We start from the raw sequence: 20,176 nt of genomic DNA, 5'->3' as shown, positions 1-20,176 counted from the left end.
ATTTTACTCAATCCATGACATTTCCTAGCTCTAACAGTGATGTGCAAGCTAGGGAAGTACATCTGAAGGCATGTGTAATGTTCTAGTTATGGTTAAATGTGTGGCAGACAGTGGATTCTGGGTTTGTTTTTCCTTTCACAGTAAGTGAGGTTGAATGTACCGTATATAATTTTACAAGACCCCCCCCTCTCTGTATATATACATAGTTTATATAGTAGATAATGTACGATATATTTTTGTTTGCCTGTGTGTAATGTGTATGTACACATATGGCATATATACATAGAATCAAATAGTATATTTTGGATGTTCAGTAATAGTAAATAGATAGGGAAATTGCATCTCTTTGAGGCAAGGAGGGGCCAGGTACCCTAACCCAAACCAGTGGGAGCAGCAGGGGATTGAAATAAGTACTTGCATTTTTTTATTTTTTTTTTGCCTACACCTGCCTTGTGGGGACATATACCTGTTTGCTCTCTTTTAAACTTACAGAGCTAGTTTACTGGTTTTCTTTGAAATAAATATTCTAAAACATTTAATCTACTGATGCCACAATTGATGTAATTTTATTGGTTTCCATTAGCCACTGCATTTTCCACCCTCGACTTATACTCGAGTCGATACATTTTCCCAGGGGTTTTTTTTTTGTGGCAACATTAGGTGCCTCAGCTTATAATCGGGTTGATTTATACTCAAATATAAATGGTAACTGTTATGTCTTCTGGAACAAAACTGGACAGATCTATCCCATCTTCTATATCACAGCCATGTTGCTAATTGAAGACAGCTATTTATTTATTAAATTTATTTATTTATTTATTTATTAAATTTGTATGCCGCCCCTCTCTGTAGACTATTCCCACAGTCTTGTCAAAACTAAAGATATGTAATGTCTCCAATTGTCCCTCATAATTTTTTTCTTCCAAATTTCTTATTACCACTTTGGATGCTCCCCTGTGGACAGCTTCAGTTAGTCTATGTCTGTAGAGCTGAGCAGACTGAGCTCCTATAGACAGAGGGGCTCCTACAGACAAAGGACAGGGTTAAATGGGCCATCAGTTTGAGGTCGCTACATTTCCACAAACATACCTAGCACCAACTTAGCTTGAGCTAATATTAGTAGGTCAGATTCTTATAAATAAGTAGCATGTAATGAAATTTTAATGATTTGAACTCCACTCCTTTTCCAGTTACTTAAACTTCACAATATCCTTCCTAAAATTTGTGACACAATTGGAAACATTCCAGGTACAAGTAGTCCTCAACTTACAACAGTTCATTTAGTGACCATTCAAAGTTATAACAGCCATGAAAAAGTGACTTGTGATTATTTTTCACACTTAGTAGAATTGTGCCATCCTCATGGTCATGTGATCCAAATTCAGATCCTTGCCAACTGACTCGTATTTATGACAGTTGAAGTGTTCCAGTGCCATGTATCTCATTTTGCAATCTTCTGATGAGCGAAGTCAATGGGGAAGCCAGATTCACTTAATAACTGTGTTACTAACTTAATAACTGCAGCATTGATTGAATTGATTCACCTAACAATTGTGGCAAAAAATATAATATGGGGAAAAACTCAGTTAACAAATGTCTTGCTTAGCAACAAAAATTTAGGGCTTAATTGTGCTCGTAAGTTGAGGACTACCTGTATAGCAGAACAGAACAACAAGGACTTATCTGAATCCTGACACTAGGTTTTTGTGATAAAGCCTAAGATTGCATTTGCTTTGTTTTCTGCTATATTACTGTGTTGGCTCCTCCTCCTAGATTCATTTCACATTTGTGCTTCCTAGTATTCTGCCGATACTGATGCTTTTGTGAAGGAATTTCTAGATGACCTAGGAGCATGGGAAAAAACAGGACCACTGCAACAGAGATACTTGAGCCTGGAAGAGGATGGAATGTGGCAAACTGCCTTAGAATAACTTTGTTAAGCATAAATTGAACCGGAGAATTGTTTAATCTGGTTTTCAAAATTCTTTATCGTATGAAAAAAAAGAAAGAAGATACTTTTAGAGATCAAGGAGGAAAATATCTGCTCTTTTTAAGTCTTCTGTGATTTTTCAAAAATCATAGGGATCATAAGTTCTGATACAATTTTGCAAGCTTTTTCTGGATATAGCTGTTCTCATTCTGAAGATTTAAACTTGTTCCTTGAAGGCAGATGCTCCTTAACTAATTCTTCCCTTATCTTGTATAGCCTTTCCCTCCCTGTATTAATACATATTTGAGAATGAAAGTGAAAAAAATGGGAGCTGAAACGGTCTACCTTCTGCCTATCATCACCTGCTATCATCTTATTATCTTCTCCAAGCAGTGGCTCTATCCTTTTTATTACCTCCTTAACTACTGTACATTTCTGGAACATTTGTAACAAAATTTAAGATCATTGCAATTATTTTAATCTTCATAATTACTTCCCAATCTATCTGATAGTTTTGACATTAAAATGTAGTAAAATGATGCTATTCTAACTTACCCATGATATCTAATGGACGTTTTTTAAGAGGTGAAGCTACTGGACTATCTTTTCGTCTTAACAAAGGACTGCTGCGCCTTTCAGCAACCTTCTGCTTTAATCTAGATCGCACTTTGAGATTGGGTTCAGATGCTGAAATTTACAAAAGTGAAATTAAATGTATTTCATCAAAGTAGAATTTCTAGTAACAATGCTTCATTGACAGAAAATATACCAATTTAAGAAAACACGTTGTTATAAGTACAATATAACAGCAAAATACATAAGAAATATGATGAATAGTATATTAACATATAGGCAAAGAGTAGCTGATCCAGAACAAGTATAAAAGCAAATAAAACCTATGCCTCTGGTACAATTTAAATGCAATAATAGTTAAAAATAATATTCATTCATTCATTCTATTATTTTTAAATCCACCCTCCATAATGAGCGTATAGCTCTTGCCAATGAATCTACTGCTCCCTAATGTTTAGTTTATTCAATGGTTAAGTACAAAACATCAAAATATTTAAAAAACTCAAAAGAAATAAAACAAGAAATAAACAAAATGTCTTAGAAAAAAAGACTAACACATAACATCCTCTCTAGTTTACTGCTGATTAATATAATACAACTTTAATTTCCCAACCCTTGCAAACCAGGCCAAAATTGTTTTAAACTATTAAATGTGTTTTAAAATTGTTAGCCTGTAATTTATGTACTATATTACTAACAAAATAGTTAACAGAAAAGAAAATAATAGAAATATTATATAAAAGTATAAAAGTAGTAAAGATTATTAATAATAATAAAAGAAAGACAAGATTGAAATTCCAAAACTTTGTTAAAAAACATACTGTAATCAACTTGTTGAAAATTTACTACAACTTCAATCTGAGATCATCCCAAAAATTAATCCTAACTGCTCCCAGATCAAAGGTCCACATTTATTTCTTAATGCCATCTCTCAATTACTGATTGATTAAATGAGATCAATCTCCAAAACCAATCTATCTTCCCCACAAAAAGCCAAATGAGATTGTTCCCTAATTAAATGTAATGAATTTATTCCCATTTTCTTTCAAATCCCTTTGAAAAGACCCATTATCCACCCTGCGAGTGCTCTATAGAGGTTCCTACCAGTTCTAACCATTTAGTAATTATTAGTAACCACACCCACAGAACTGGTAGTAAAAAAATTAGTTCCCCTAGTTTTCTACCAATATATAAAACCACAGGATTAAGCTTCATTTCAGGAAGGTATATGAAGATGCCCTGTTCTTTCTGGATCCATGTTTCTTCCCATTATTACCACAGATTCACACTCTTGGCTCTGAGTATCTTTTACAGTTTGTGTTGTTTGTATTGTTCCTAAGTGTATAATTCTTGCCAATGAATCTGCTGCTATAAAAACAAATTTCTTTTGTGGATCTAAAGTATCTAGGGTGGGTTTCTTCAGGACATTTTCCATGATCTTTATGAGTCTATCCACTTAGATAGGAGTAGAACCTACATCTACAAATATAATCATAGTCATCTTGGAACTGTATCCCAGCCTGAAATCCAACTGAAAGAATCCAAGCCAGATGAAAAATTTCAGTACCATTCAGTATGTCTTTGCCCAAAAGAAAGTAAGATATTTAAAAACATTATTTTAAATTTAAATTAAATATGGAAAAAGTTCACTCTTTTAATTCTGAAGCTGTACATGGTTTTATAAACCAAACCCACTACTCTCTGTCTACTAAACTGGAAGAAGAAACTAAATGGGAAAGAATATTATAGTTTAGTGCAGCGATGAAATGTGAGCCATTACCTTAGGTCAGCTCCAATGTGCATGTGCGTGCAGGCCAGCTGATTTTCGGCTCACTGGGAGGCTCTGGGAGGGCATTTTTGACTTCCAGAGAGTATCTGGGGAGATGGAGGAGGGCATGGGGAAGGTGAAAGACAGGCCTACAGGGCCCACAAGAGGTTGGGAAATGAGTTGTTTCAGGCCTCCAGAGGGCCTGGGGGGGGGGGGGGTAGGCGCGGCCATTTTCACCATCCGTATGCATTGAATTATGGGTGGGGTAGCCCATGCACGCACACTTTCGGCACCCGAGGAAAAAAAGGTTTGCCATCACTGGTTAAGTGTAATATCACTGTTTGTGATGCCCAGCTTCAGCTATTTCTCTCACTGCCATATTTTGTACTAATGGAATTCTTCTGACCATCTTCAACGGCAACCTCATATGCAATGTATGAATTACTGAAATGAGAGTACCTCCAAGTCACCAGTGCTTCAGCTAAATACAGGATGCTATGGTGGCCAAGAGGTGGTGCTCTTGCCTCACAATCGGGAGGTTGTGAGCTTGATTCTAGGTAGAGGCAAATGTAGGGTCTCCTGCTTGGGCAGGGGGTTGGACTAGATGAACTGCAAGGTCCCTTCCAACTTTTTAAACTCACTTCTAATGACAATACTATTTTTAAAGCATTCCATGCTTTGGAGCTACCTGTTTTAGAACAGAATGAATGCCATTCATTTGGACAACTGACAAACAAAATAAAATAGTTTATTTGAAGGTTTAGTTTATTAGCTCATATGCAGCTAATTACTGTAACCAGACACTAATAAAATATTTCTGCATACTGATTAGACCATCAATACCTTTTACATAAAATGACAACCTAGTCGTATTATGAATCATATTTAATACCAAAATGTTGAACTGAAATAGCTCAATGCCACCTCTTGGAAAAATATGTCTTAAATGTGACTGAAACTCGAAGAAAGATGTATTATTATAATTAAGTTGCAAAAGGAAAGCTAAACTAAAGCTAGCTCAATAAAATCAACAGTCTCTTTCTTAGAAAAAATCATCCCACTCTTCCAGCGTTAAAATCAGGTTTGGACTGCAATTGAACTGCATCTACAAAATGATTTTCTACAAGAATGGCAATGATCAGCTCTCTATCCCAATCATAAGAAAAGTAAATAGGAAAGCTGATAGGATTTCAAAGGAGGGGAGGGGAGGGGCAAAGAGGAGTAAGGGAATAAAGAGGGAAGAGAGAGAAAAGGAAGGAAGGTTTCCAATTCTCACTGCTGTTTTTCACAAGAAAGCTCAATGGGGAAGCCAACAGGAAGTCAGAAGTTCTTTCCACTGATTTCTTTCCCCACACATGATCATTCTGTTTCTCTGTCGGATACTGAAATATATCTGAAATGATGTCCTAACAGATTGCAAATTGTCTAGCAATTTAAAATGGAAGTTTTATATGTGAACTATGAAAAATGAGATTTACCTGTTTTTCTGAGTGGAAAATCATCTTTGGAATCATACATTCCTAATACAGGGTGATTGCAAGCGCCTGACATTCCACTCTGTGGTGGAGAGCTCTGATCAAGAGAACTATGTTGTGTTTTCCTATAAAAATAAAGTGTTATTATACAGGTTAAGAATAATATCTTCATTGTTTATACTGATGCCTCCAAATCAAATTTCTCTTCTGTTCTGCTAACATATTATTACAATTAATATCTCTAATTCTGTACAGATAGTTAGAAATACATTTTACAACTGACAATGAATATATTTTTTAAATTTAATTATCTGAAACTTTCAGCATTTTACAGCTAACACTCTATTTTAGAACTAATACTTATTCAGTTATTATTTTATTTCATTTTACCATGTTTCTAGCCTTTTTTTTTTGCCCCCAGTACACTAATTTATTTATATGGCTTTTATATTTTCTATCCTTTTTAAGGCAGCATTCAGGGTTTTGGCTTTGATATTGGATATTGGCTTTGATTTTTAAAGCCTGAAGCAGTTTATGCTTGAATTTCTGTTTCTAAATCTGCTTTTTTTTTTTAGACCTCAAGAAGTATGCACCCAAGTGACATAATAAAAGCATTAAAATATAAAAATTACAATGTAAATGTCAAAACACGGTAATATGTTGAACCTTTTAAAACTTCCAGTGAAAAATCATGGTGAAGTGATATCCTGCTGACATTGGGATTGCATTTACAAGGAGAATCACAGCTGGATGTTGGATCTGAATTGTCAAAATCTCTTTGGACGAAGGAGAGATTGTTCACCTAATACGATAACCTCAATTGGAACTTTTTCAAAAAATTAATAAATACTATGGATTTAGGAGAGAACTTTGAAAATACAATAAATAAAATATACTCCAAACAAAAGGCAAGGATAATTATAAATGGAGATTTAACCAATACATTCGATATTAAAAAAGGAGTGAGACAAGGCTGTCCACTATCTCCCTTAATATATATAATGTCTATAGAAATACTATTAAACCGAATTAGAGGGGAATCATTAATACAGGGCACCCAAATTAAACAACAAATTTATAAAACACAGGCCTTCGCTGATGATCTGGTCTTCTTCTTAGAGAATCCAGTTAGCTCAATGATATATTTAGTAAAAGAATTAGAGAACTATGGGAAAGTGGCCGGCTTAAAAATAAATAGGAACAAAACTAAAATATTAACCAAGAATTGTAATCAAGATTTAAACAAATTATTAATAAAAGAAACAGGTTTTCAAATAGAAAAGAAAATTAAATATCTAGGGATTTGGTTTACGACAAGGTATTCTTCACTGAAAGAACTAAATTATACAAAATTATTAACAAAAACAAAAGAAGATTTAGAAAAATGGTCAAAGTTAAATCTATCCTTAATGGGAAGGATCAATACAATAAAGTCTAATATACTTCCAAGGTGGCTCTATCTCTTCCAAACAGCACCAATACAACTAAACAAATCGTTCTTTGCTAAAATAAATAAAATAATTTCTAAATTTATCTGGTGCAATAAAAAACCTAGAATAAACATGAAAGCCCTACAAGATTTAAGAACAAGAGGAGGATTCGGTTTACCCAACTTAGAAATATACTACCAAGCCACTAAATTACTATGGATTAAAGAATGGGTCAACCTTGAAAATTCTAGAATTCTAACAATAGAAGGCCACGATATAAATGAAGGATGGCACGCACATTTGTGGGAAAAAGAACACTCAAAACATTCTCACTTTAAACAACACCAAATTCGGAATACACTATTGACACACTGGCGGAAAGTCAGGAAAAAATACTATAATGAAATTCCCAGATGGCTATCCACTCTAGAAGCTCAAATTCATCCAAACATAATAAGCCAAGAACAAAAAATAACCTACGAAGCCCTATTAAACACTAAAGGAAGTCTTAAAACTAGAGAAAGACTTAAAGAGGAAGGTATAGTAATAGATTGGCTTCCATATTACCAAATTCAAAGCAGATATAAAAGGGACTTGGTACAATTTGGAATATGTAATAAACAAAATGAAATAGACAAAATATTGACAGGATCTGACAAAAAATTTATAACTAAAATGTATATTTATCTATTAAACTATGAAAACATTGAAGAAATTGTTAAACCTAACATGATATCTTGGATGACCAACTTTGGATATGCAATTCAGCTAGAAGACTGGGAAAAACTATGGTCAGTTAATTATAAGATGACTTTGTCAACACCATATAAAGAAAATCTTTATAAAATGTTCTTCCGATGGCATTATGCGCCAGCACGCCTAGCCAAAATGAATGTAAACATTAGTAACAAATGTTGGAAGTGTAAAAAAGAAGTGGGAACATACTACCACATATGGTGGCAATGTAACGAAGCAAAAAAATTTTGGATTCAAATTAGGGCATGGATGGAAGAAATATTGGGCTATAAAATTGAAATAAAATCGGAAATGTATTTATTAGGCATAATTAGAGGCAAACATAGCAAAGAAAATTACTACTTAATAAATCACTTACTTACTGCTGCAAGATTAGCATATGCACAAGTCTGGAAACAAGACAAGATTCCAAACAAAGAAACGGTAATTAAAAAAATATTAGACTGCGCCAAATTTAGCAAATTAACATACGAAATTCAAAACCAACAAAATAAGGACTATTACAAAGTGTGGGAAAAAATTTACAGCTGGGTGGAAATCAAGAAAAAGGTATAGTAAATAGAATTGGTAAAAAATAAATCTTGTAAATATATTAAGTGTAAATGTTTAATGTTGTATTGTTTGATGTCCAAATGTTTGTAAGTCATATAAAATAAAATAAAAATATTAAAAAAAAAAAAAAGAAGTATGCACCCAAGTGACATAATAAAAGCATTAAAATATAAAAATTACAATGTAAATGTCAAAACACGGTAATATGTTGAACCTTTTAAAACTTCCAGTGAAAAATCATGGTGAAGTGATATCCTGCTGACATTGGGATTGCATTTACAAGGAGAATCACAGCTGGATGTTGGATCTGAATTGTCAAAATCTCTTTGGACGAAGGAGAGATTGTTCACCTAATACACGTGAGAAGTCAAGGATTTGGCTTGCTTAATCAAGGTTAATCTTAAGAGCAATTAGTTGCTTATACAGTTTTTTGAGGGTAACAAGATGATTTAGGCTTGTTTTGTCGTCATTCCCAGTCTCACTTTTGTACAGCTTATAAGCCAAGGTGAGAGCTTTCTTGGCTTCTACACAGTCATTGTCAAACCATTGTTTCGAGGCAATATAGGACGTCTTAGCTGAAAGGTTTCGATCATATACTAGATCATATACAGTAATACCTTGTCTTACGAACTTAATTGGTTCAGAAACGAGGTTCGTAAGGTGAAAAGTAAGATGAAACATTGTTTCCCATAGGAATAAATGTAAAAGCAAATAATGCATGCAAAACCACTTTAAGGCTTAAAAAAAAGTGGCAAGCAAAGTGAAGGCTAACAGAGTGGAAACAGACAGCGAGAAGAAGTGAGGAATGGAGGTCTTAACGAAGGCTAATGCCGTCCCAAATCTCTCCCCCAAAAGGGGCAAGATACAAAGCTTTTGGGGGAGTGATTTTTGGAGAGATTTGGGGCAAGAAACAAAGCTTTTGGGGGAGCGATATTTGGAGAGGTTTGGGGCAAGATACAAAGCTTTTGGGGGAGCGATATTTGGAGAGGTTTGGGGCAAGATACGAAGCTTTTGGGGGAGCGATATTTGGAGAGGTTTGGGGCAAGAGATAAAGCTTTCGGGGGAGCGATATTTGGAGAGGTTTGGGGTAAGATACAAAACTTTTGGGGGAGCAATATTTGGAGAGATTTGGGGCAAGAAATGAAGATTTTTGGGGAGCGATATTTGGAGAGATTTGGGGCAAGAAATGAAACTTTTGGAAGAGCGGTTTTTGGAGAGATTTGGGGCAAGAAATGAAGCTTTTGGGAGAGCGATTTTTGGAGAGATTTGGGGCAAGATACAAAGCTTTTTGGGGAGTGATATTTGGAGAGGTTTGGGGCAAAATACAAAGCTTTTGGGGGAGCAATTTTTGGAGAGATTTGGGGCAAGAAACAAAGCTTTTGGGGGAGTGATATTTGGAGAGGTTTGGGGCAAAATACAAAGCTTTTGGGGGAGCAATTTTTGGAGAGATTTGGGGCAAGAAACAAAGCTTTTGGGGGAGTGATATTTGGAGAGGTTTGGGGCAAAATACAAAGCTTTTGGGGGAGCAATTTTTGGAGAGATTTGGGGCAAGAAACAAAGCTTTTGGGGGAGCGATATTTGGAGAGGTTTGGGGAAAGATACGAAGCTTTTGGGGGAGTGATATTTGGAGTGATTTGGGGCAAGAAATGAAGCTTTTTGGAGAGCGATTTTTGGAGAGATTTGGGGCAAGATACAAAGCTTTCGGGGGAGTGATATTTGGAGAGGTTTGGGGCAAAATACAAAGCTTTTGGGGAAGCGATTTTTGGAAAGATTTGGGGCAAGATACCAAGCTTTCAGGGGAGTGATATTTGGAGAGGTTTGGGGCAAGATACAAAGCTTTTTGGGGAGCGATATTTGGAGAGGTTTGGGGCAAGATACAAAGCTTTTGGGGGAGCGATATTTGGAGAGATTTGGGGCAAGAAATGAAACTTTTGGGAGAGTGGTTTTTGGAGAGGTTTGGTGCAAGATACGAAGCTTTTGGGGGAGCTATTTTTGGAGGGGTTTGAGGCAAGATACGAAGCTTTTGGGGGAGCCATATTTGGAGAGGTCTGGGGCAAGATACAAAGCTTTTGGGGGAGCGATATTTGGAGAGGCGTGGGACAAGATAGAAAGCTTTTGGGGGAGCGATATTTGGAGAGGTTTGTGGCAAGATACAAAGCTTTTGGGGAGTGATATTTGGAGAGCTTTGGGGCAAGATATGAAACTTTTGAGAGAGCGATATTTGGAGAGGTTTGGGGCAAGAAATGAAGCTTTTGGGAGAGCGATCTTTGGAGAGATTTGGTGCAAGATACCAAGCTTTTGGACTGGTGATTTTAGCAGCGAGATGGGGTGAAGGAAGCGGCAGGCTGGGGGGGATTTTGGCAGCAGGATGGGGTGTCTGTGGTGAGCAGAGGAAGTGGAGGGCTAGAGGGGAAAGTGGCAGGCAAATGGGGCAGCTCCCGCGTTCCCCGCCTCAGGTGCCAGCAAAAGGAGGCGGGGAATTCTGGTGGGGAGTTCCCATGTAAGCAAATGGGAAATCCCAGTGGTGACAGTCACAAGGCAGGAGAATCCCTTCCGCAGTTAGATAGCTCATGCGCAGTAGGAGAGCCCACAGAGCCAGACTCAGGTTCGTAAGACGGAAAGAGTTTTTAAGACGAGGCAAATAAATCTTAAACCCCGGGTTCGTATCTTGAAAAGCTCGTATGACGAGGGGTTCGAAAGACGACGTATCACTGTACCTACAATTTTATTATAGATATATTTTATCTAACTTCCACCCCTAAAAAAGCTAATTTTGTCATCTGGCTTCCCCCTCCAATTAATACCAAATTTCTACCAAAACTCTTTAATAGCAATTATTTTCACTTTCCCTAAAATTAGTTGTTTCTTTTTCTTCCTAATTTCTAGGCCTATTGCTCCTGCCCCTTTTCTTTTCTCTTTTCTCCATATTTATTTTCTTTACTTATAATGTAACTAAATGACTCAATAATATTTTTGTATAATTAAAATATGCCTTCTTGTATTCATGATCATTCCACATTTCCAGTTAATCTTCATATTCTTGTCCCACATCAACTCTTTAACTCAGACTTTATATTTAGTAAGTTATAAATTTTCCATCCAAGCAACGTCTATTAAAGAGGAGAAAAAACATTTTCATAAGTATTACTCCAAAAATTAAATAGTGTCTTCTATGAACAAAAGGAAGTATTAAATTGTTAATATTGTGTCGTGATAATTAAGTAAATCTTATCATTCATTTCAGATTTCAGAATTCATTCTAGTATTACATTTTCCATATTTTTAAATCTTATTTTAGATCAATTAATCATTTATATTTTCATATAATAAACATTCCTTTTTATCTTCCAAAAAAAAAGGGAAAAAAAAGAGAGCAAGAGATCGAGAAAGGATACTTCCATTTTGATGTTAATACATCAGAAAGAGGAAAAAAAGGTTATGCATATCAAGATTAAACATAAAAAACTAAAATTAAAAAGACATCCTGGTATCATTGTTTCTTAAAAGTACTAAATCCATTTTTTAATTTCATGTTTTATACGCTGCTCAAAAAAATAAAGGGAATACTTAAACAACAGAATATAACTCCAAGCAAATCAAAGTTCTGTGAAATCAAACTGTCCACTTAGGAAGCAACACTGATTGACAATCAATTTCACATGCTGTTGTGCAAATGGAATAGTGCAAATGAAATATTCAATGAGAATATTTCATTCATTCAGATCAAGGATGTGTTATTTGAGTGTCCCCTTAATTTTTTTTTGAGCAGTATAGTTTAAACAGACTAAAATGTTAACAAGGGTACAGCCAAGATACCAAATACACTCAATAATATATTTAGGCCCTTAATCCCTCTTTTTTTTCAATTTTCCAACTTTATCCCTTTTATATAAATTTTCTACATTCCCATAAACTTAGCTTCATATCTTTTTTCTTTATCTTTTTTCTTTCTTGCTTGTCTATTTTTCTATTCTTTTTATCTATCTGACTGCTTTCCCCCCTCTTCCCTTTCCCTTTCTTGTTAGAATATTTCTCTCTTTGTTACCATAATTATCAATCCCATCTCTTGTGATTTCTTCTTTCTTCTTTTTATTACATTTTCAGTATAGTCCATATATTTATCAGCATCACAGTCATCATACCCATAATGATCCTTAGAATAGTCCTTGATCTTAATGTCATTTCTTGTAGCCTTTTCTTCTTTTTCCTCATATATCTTGGGAGTTCTTCCTTCCACTCCTCTTTTGTTTTAAGTTCATTCCAAATTTCATTGAATTCTGCTTTAATTTCATTTCTAGTAATTTCTTTTGTTTCTATCCGCCATCTTCTTTTCCAGCCATTTAAAATTCAATAAACATTTCCACTTGTTTTTCCTCCTTTTTTGTTAAATCTCTATCAACCAGTCTTACAATTTCAATAAATCCATTTAAAAAGTCTGTTTTTGATGTGTCACCAAATCTTTAACTTATGCCACACAAATCATGAGTCCACCATTCCAAATCATCCCTAGACTCCATTCACTAGTATAGCCGCCATTTCATTCCCGTTCCTTTTGTTCTTTCCCCTTTTAAGTTTTGATTTGTCTTTAAAGTTGCTTCTTTCAGCCCAATAAGTCACCAACCTTGTAATTATTCCACCACCTCCATCTCTCCTGCATGATGCTTAAAGCTTATTTTCAGATGACAACCCTCAAAATAAACTATCCCTTATTAAACAATAAGGATTGACTAAATGGTATTTTGATCTTGCTGTGAGAAGGGGAAGAAACTTCCTATTTTATTTCTTTTTGATTGGATTAGTTGTGTGGGCTGTTAAACAAAGAGGGAGGTATGAAGTTCTTTTTTTGTAGCTTATGTAGTATTGTTTGACCACAAGAGGGAGTTTTTTGGTTTTTTTAAAAAAAACATTTATTAAAAAAGAGAATGTCAAAGGACTGTAAGTATTGTCAATCCTTTTTAATTCTCCGCTAGCATCATTTAATCCATCGGATTTTTTGTTATAAATCTACAAGTCTAAAACACTTAACTTTAAAATCTAAGCTTTGGTTATACTCTGATGGGATGTTATGTGTAAGAGGATGCAGAAAATGAAAACAACATCAGGAGATACAGAATTTTAAGATTCTTTTTGGATGAATGTACAATTAAACACATAAACCAGTTTGCTATTATAATTCCATTTTTTTTAAATCACCCTCTTGAAAATGTGTATCACCATTCTCATCCTCCAGTTGTTTAATCTATTTTTCTTTCTTTCCCTTTTTAATTTTATATGCTAACCATCTTCCTGTTTGTTTGCTTGTTCAAAAAAGTTTTGTTTGGCTACTTTGATGCCTCTTGCTGCGTCAACATTTCCCAAAACATTTAATATTTAATTTATGTTTTTTTCAATTCAGCGTAAAATTGAAACATCTGAAGTATTGGGCCCATCGTACTTGCTTAGGAGAGAGCCTTCGAGAGGTCTTTAACGCTTCGAGGTTTTTGTGGTCATTCCATACTTCAAAAGCAATAGCTCCCCCTGCTAGAAATTGCCTTCATGTCCCCAGAGCTTCACGAACAGCATATGCTTCCTTCTCCCAAATGGCCAACCTCCTCTCGGTGGGGGTTAGCTTCTTTGAAAGGTATGACCAAGGCACTAACTATCCTTTCCCATTGTCTTGTAATAACACCGCAGCTATTGCCACGTTGCTGGCGTCGGACTGGATCACAAACTTCCGTTCAGGGTCAGGATGTTGCAGGGATTGGCTCCTTTGAAAAAAGTCTTTTGAGCCTTTCAAAAGCCTTTTGGCATTCCATCATCCACCTGATTGGCTGAGACGGTCTGGGCTTAGTGGAGACTGACCCGGTCTTTAGTAGTTCAGTTAGGGGCAAGGCAACCTCAGCGAAAGCTGGAATGAACTGCCAGTAGAAACTCTGTAGTTGTTTGTGTGTGGGGAGCTTGCCAATCTAACACACCCTTCACTTTGGCGGGGTCCATTTCAATGCCTTCGCTAGATATGCAGTATCCCAAGTAGTCTACTGACGTCTGGTGAAATTCACATTTGGAAAGTTTTACATATAGCTTAGCAGCCAAAGGTTTCTTCAAAATTTGCCACACCAACTTCACATGGTCAGGGGGATTCTGGCTATAGATAAGAATGTCATCTAAGTACACAAGAACTCCGTTGTAGAGGTGGTCATGTAGAACTTCATTTATGTATTGCATGAATAAAGCAAAGGCTCCTTTTAGGCCAAATGGCATCACCTGAAATTGGAAACTCCCTAATGGGCAGTTGAAAGCGGTTTTCCACTCGTCCCCTTCCTTTATTGGGATGCGATAATACGTCTCCCTTAAGTCTAGCTTGGTAAAATACTTCCCCTTGGCTAGATGATTAAGCAAATCCTTCATGAGGGAGAGGGGATATGTGTTCTGCATGCACACACCATTCAGGTTCCAGCAATCGACCACAAGACGAACCCCTCCGTCCTTCTCCTTGAAGAGGACTGGGGATGCTGTCCTAGATTTTGCAGGCTGGATGAATCCCCTTTTTAAGTTGGTGTCGATGTAATTTCTCAACTCTCTCAATTCTTTGGATGACATTGCGTACATTCTAGGTTTGGGGAGAGTGGCCCCTGGTTCAAATTCTATAGCGCAGTCAGAGGGTCTATGAGGGGGCAGTTCATTGCAATCTTCCTCACTGAACACTTTTCCCAATTCTCTGTATTCCAAAGGCACCCTCTGGAGATCCGGAAGTGTTCCGTCTTTCATTGTGGCCGCCGCCCAGGACCCATCTGGCTCCTCCCAGGGAGGGGGTTTTCTTCTACCAGTATCTGGAACAGGGTTGAAACCCAACAGGAGGGGAGGTTTGCAATATCCACCCTCCCAGGGATGGTGGGAATCCATTTGTCCAGCCAGGCCAAACCCAATATGACTGCATCCGACATCTTGGGGGCGACTATGAATCTCAAGAGTTCATGATGTCGGCCTATCTGCAGCTCCACTAACTCAGTCAGGAGCATGGTGGGCACTCTGGCCACAAGAGAGCCATCCACCTGTTGGAACCGGATGGGCTCCGCCAAAGGCCTAGTCCGGATTTCTAACTTCTCCACTGATGAGACACCTCAAACACCCTGTGTCTATCAGAGCTTGTATTTCTTCCTCCTCCCACGTGGTCGTCACCCTAATTGTTGCTTTAATGAGTAACGGATGGATGGGCTCATTCACCATTGGGTTGTCTTCTCCACCAGGCTCATCATCCCAATCAGGGCTGGTCTCTGAAGGAATGGGGTCTTCACTCTCAATAAGATCCTCAGGAGCCCTGGACCCCCCGGGACGGATCGCCGCGACCCCAGGAGTTAGGGACAGCCCCGCAGCTACAGGAATGGAGAGCTGCAACCGGACGGACGTCTGGGCGCAGCCATAGCGATCGCCGATAGCGGAAGTTTAAAGAAAGAATAGAAGTCTACAAACCAGCAGATCGGCAGATAAGGGAGACTCACGGCACCATACGGAATCTTTTGGATCGGAGAAACTTTTTTCAGGAAAAAGAGGGGACTTTGAAGGCGAACACAAACAGAGGAAAAATAAACAAACTGTAAGTGATATCCATACGCGGAGGAGAAACCTAGCCGGAACTACTTGCCTTTGTTAAACCCAATAGTATAATCCTTTTTCTTTCACAATTTTAAGATAGTGTGGTGCCTTTGTTTTCTATTTTTTTCTCCCTTATTATTGTTTTTCCTTCAAAATTATATTTTTCCCTGACAATCAAAGACTGATTTGAAAACTACCTGATTAGATGAAGTAAAAATGTCTAAATGAATTGAAAATACGATCATATGGATTAAACTGAAATCACCCTATTATAATGGAATTTTACTGAGATTAATGAGATTATAATTACTTGGAGTAAATTTTGGATGGCATATCTTATTTTTCTATTTTTATAATTTTTTCGATTCGATTTTTTTCTCCTTTCTATGGACTAAGTGGGACTATTTTCTTTTCTTTTAATATGAAGTTGGAGGCGTAAGGATATTTTTTGTTCTTATTTTTTCTCTCATTTTTTAAATCCTTTTTTATACAATAAGAAGACATCTATTTTAATTGGACATTAAATTGGACATTATATTGGACATTGGCTTGGAGCATTTATTTTTTGGAGATTTTTACTAAAGTATAACTTATATTTGGCATTTTTTGACTCAATAGTTTCTTTTTTTGGTCTCTTTTTTCCCTTTTTGGATTTTTCCTTTAGATTTATTAGATTTTTTCTTTTTTCCTCCTTTTCTTAGTTAATTGATTATTATCACTGTACTGTCATTATTTTTCTTATATATATTCTTTCATATTTTCTAAATATATAAAATATTTTAAACTCTTTCCAGTTGTTTTTTTATTACTTTCTTTTCATTAAAGAAACCCTTTTTATCTTTCTTCCTTTTCACTTTCTTCCTTCCTTCCTTCTTTTCTTTTTTCTCTCTCTCCCTTTTCTATTTTTTATCTTCAATTATTATTAATTTTTTCCCCTTTCAAAATCACATTTATATCTTTTCTCTTTTTCATTATTAAATAGCTATGTGCTAGAATATTGGTTTCTTCCTTTCCCCCACCTGATCCCCTTTTTAAGGAGTCTAGGAACTCACTGAAATATTTCTTTACCTTTCCCCCTCTTCTTTCTTTTTCTTTTTCTTTTTTCTTTTCCTTTTCAATTAAACCAAACAATTAATTATAGTACTAATTGAATTGAATTGATACATTTAATTTCTTTCTTTTCTTTTTTCTGTTCCATTTTCTTTTTAAGAATATACAAGATTTAGATTAAAATAATTTTTAAAATAAAATACTAATAGTAATTTGGGATTATGAAAGGTTCCCACAGGGCACAGAGTGTGACTTCAGTTACTACAATAACAACGCGAAAACAACCAACTACTCCTGCCCCAATTTCTACACCCAGGGTTTCCCCAACTTCATCACCGTTACAACAAAGGACCATAACCACAATGTTGGCCAAAGAGAAAGAAAAAGACAAGACTACGATGGACCCTAGCTTTCAGATTATCCAAGAAGCACTAGCAGACATCAAGGCATTACAAACCCAGACAAAAACTCAAAGTGACACAAACAAAGAAGAAATGAAAACATACCTACAAGAACTGAGGCAAGAGATGAAGGAGATGAAAGACGAAATTAAAAAAAATTGCGGAACTTAAAACCAAATTAACTGAAGTAAAAGGGAATGTTGTCGAAATGGACGGAAATATAAAAGTCATGCAACAAAAACTACAAGACAGCGAAAAAAGAATACAAGTGACAGAAGAAAAAATCCAAGATTTGGGACAGAGAGTAGAAGAATATGAAGACCGTAACTATGCAGCTCGCAGAGACTTTGATATAGCAATAACCAATTTAGAACTCCACTCCGCACTACATGGTTTGAGGTTCCAAAACATTGAAGAAGAAAGAGATGAAGACTTGCCTACAAAAATGGCAGAAGTCATGGGAGCTATTTTGCAGTTAGACCCAACAGAACTGGTAAAAGAAATCGACGAAGTCTACCGAGTCCAGACCAGCTATGTAAGGCGCCATAATTTACCCAGAGAAGTCCACATTAAGTTTACAAGAAGAATCGTCAAAGATGAGATACTGAGATTCACAAAAAACGAGTCCTTTCAACGCAATGGGAAAGAAATCACGATTCTGAAACAAGTTCCGAGGAGAGTCCGAGAGAGTAGAAGACAATATTATTTTCTTACAAGCATTTTAATTAGAAAGAACATTATTTTCAGATGGCTGATACCAGAAGGTTTGACCCTAACATGGCAATCAACGAGAGTGAAAATAGAAAGTGTAGAACAAGCAAGATCTTTCCTAGCACGCAGTGGACTGGACAGCACTCCACAAATTCAGATTCAACCAAAGTGCAGCGACGATATGATGGGGGCCACAGGTGGTGGAGGGGAAGAAGCATTGGTGGTGAAGCAGAAACAACTACAGATTTCACAGGACTTAATTTTGGATACCCGACTCCGAGAACCAAAAGAAGCTAAAAGGTACTATAAATAAAGATGACACATGATCTGAAAATATTTTCAGTCAATGTAAATGGATTGAATAACCCAAGGAAGAGAAACCAAGTATTAAGTAAACTTACGAAACAAAAAGCCCAGATAAACATTCTACAAGAAGTCCATATTAAAAAATCAAAAAGAAGTCTCCTTAAAAATTCAAAATTGGGAAAATTATACACTAGTTTGGCTAATCAAAAGAAAAGAGGTGTAGCAATGTATATTGATAAACTAATTGAATCAAAAGAAATATATAATGATGGGGATGGAAGGACTTTGATAGTACAATTAGATTTAGAAACAAAACCACTAACAATTGTCTCAATTTATGCACCAAATGATAATCAAAAACAATTTTATAAAGATTTACATGAAAAAATTAATGAGTTATCAATTGAAAATATGATAATAATAGGAGACTTTAATGCAATCTCGGATGACCAAATGGATTATAATGGGAAAAGAAAAGAAAAGGGAAAAAAGGTAATTTTACCGGCGTCATTTTGGAAAATGAGTTCAGAATTATCCTTAAAAGATGTATGGCGAGAGCAGCATTTAAAAGATAAACAGTATACGTTTTATTCCAACCCGCATAAGACATGGTCTAGAATTGATATGGCTTGGGCTCCTATTCATATAATGGAACAAATAAGTGAAATAGAAATAGAGACAAATACTTGGGCTGATCATAACCCTTTATCCATATACAGTGATCCCCCGGTTATTGCGTCCCCAACCATTGCGAACAGGGTAATTTGCGATTTTTGAACCCGGAAGTCAAAACACCATCTACGCATGCGTGCCCTTTTTCTATGGGCACGCATGCGTAGATGGGGCCCGGCAGATCAGCTGCTGGGCGGCTTCCCTGGGTCTTCCCCCTCTTGCTGGCGGGAGGGCGAGCAGCGGGCATCAGCAAGGAGTTTCCCCACCGCCCACGCAAACTCCTCGCTGCCGCCCGCCCTTCGCCCGCCCACGCCGTTCCTTCTCGCCGCTTTCGAGCTGAGTCCTGAAGCGAATTCGCTCCAGGACTCAGCTCGAAAGCGCCGAGAGCCAGCGTGGACAAGCCGTTCGCTGGCGCTGGCTATCGGCGCTTTTGAGCTGAGTCCGGAAGCGAATTCGCTCCCGGACTCAGCTCGAAAGTGCCGAGAGCCAGCGTGGACAAGCCGTTCGCTGGCGCTGGCTATCGGCGCTTTTGAGCTGAGTCCGGAAGCGAATTCGCTCCCGGACTCAGCTCGAAAGCGCCGAGAGCCAGCGTGGACAAGCCGTTCGTTGGCGCTGGCTATCGGCGCTTTTGAGCTGAGTCCGGAAGCGAATTCGCTCCTGGACTCAGCTCGAAAGCGCCGAGAGCCAGCGTGGACAAGCCGTTCGTTGGCGCTGGCTATCGGCGCTTTTGAGCTGAGTCCGGAAGCGAATTCGCTCCCGGACTCAGCTCGAAAGCGCCGAGAGCCAGCGTGGACAAGCCGTTCGTTGGCGCTGGCTATCGGCGCTTTTGAGCTGAGTCCGGAAGCGAATTCGCTCCCGGACTCAGCTCGAAAGCGCCGAGAGCCAGCGCCCCCCGGACCCCCAACCCGGGTTTGGGGGGCTGCTAGGAAGCCCTCCATGCCGGCGGCAAACAGCCGCACCGCCCCCAATCTTCGGCTCCT

General features: G+C 37.3%; 1 protein-coding gene across 6 annotated transcripts in view; it reads right to left on the bottom strand.

Annotated features, from left to right (window-relative positions):
* Nucleotides 1-20,176, bottom strand: part of LOC139156524 (histone deacetylase 4) — an 815,291-nt gene that overhangs the window by 417,962 nt on the left and 377,153 nt on the right. For all 6 annotated transcript variants that reach the window (XR_011557327.1, XM_070732257.1, XM_070732259.1 and 3 more), the window contains 2 exons: nucleotides 5,750-5,871; nucleotides 2,486-2,617 (listed from right to left, as the gene is read on the bottom strand). Coding sequence is in view for 5 of the 6 variants with exons in the window: in XM_070732257.1 (XP_070588358.1) it covers nucleotides 2,486-2,617; nucleotides 5,750-5,871 (254 nt within the window). In the remaining variant the exon portion in view is untranslated. The remainder of the gene's footprint in view (nucleotides 1-2,485; nucleotides 2,618-5,749; nucleotides 5,872-20,176) is intronic.

The sequence above is a fragment of the Erythrolamprus reginae genome, chromosome 1 (assembly GCF_031021105.1).
Source record: "Erythrolamprus reginae isolate rEryReg1 chromosome 1, rEryReg1.hap1, whole genome shotgun sequence".
In the NCBI taxonomy this organism is placed as follows: Eukaryota; Metazoa; Chordata; class Lepidosauria; order Squamata; family Dipsadidae; genus Erythrolamprus; species Erythrolamprus reginae.
Note: the sequence above shows the minus strand (reverse complement) of the source record. Positions and strands in the feature narration are given on the sequence as shown.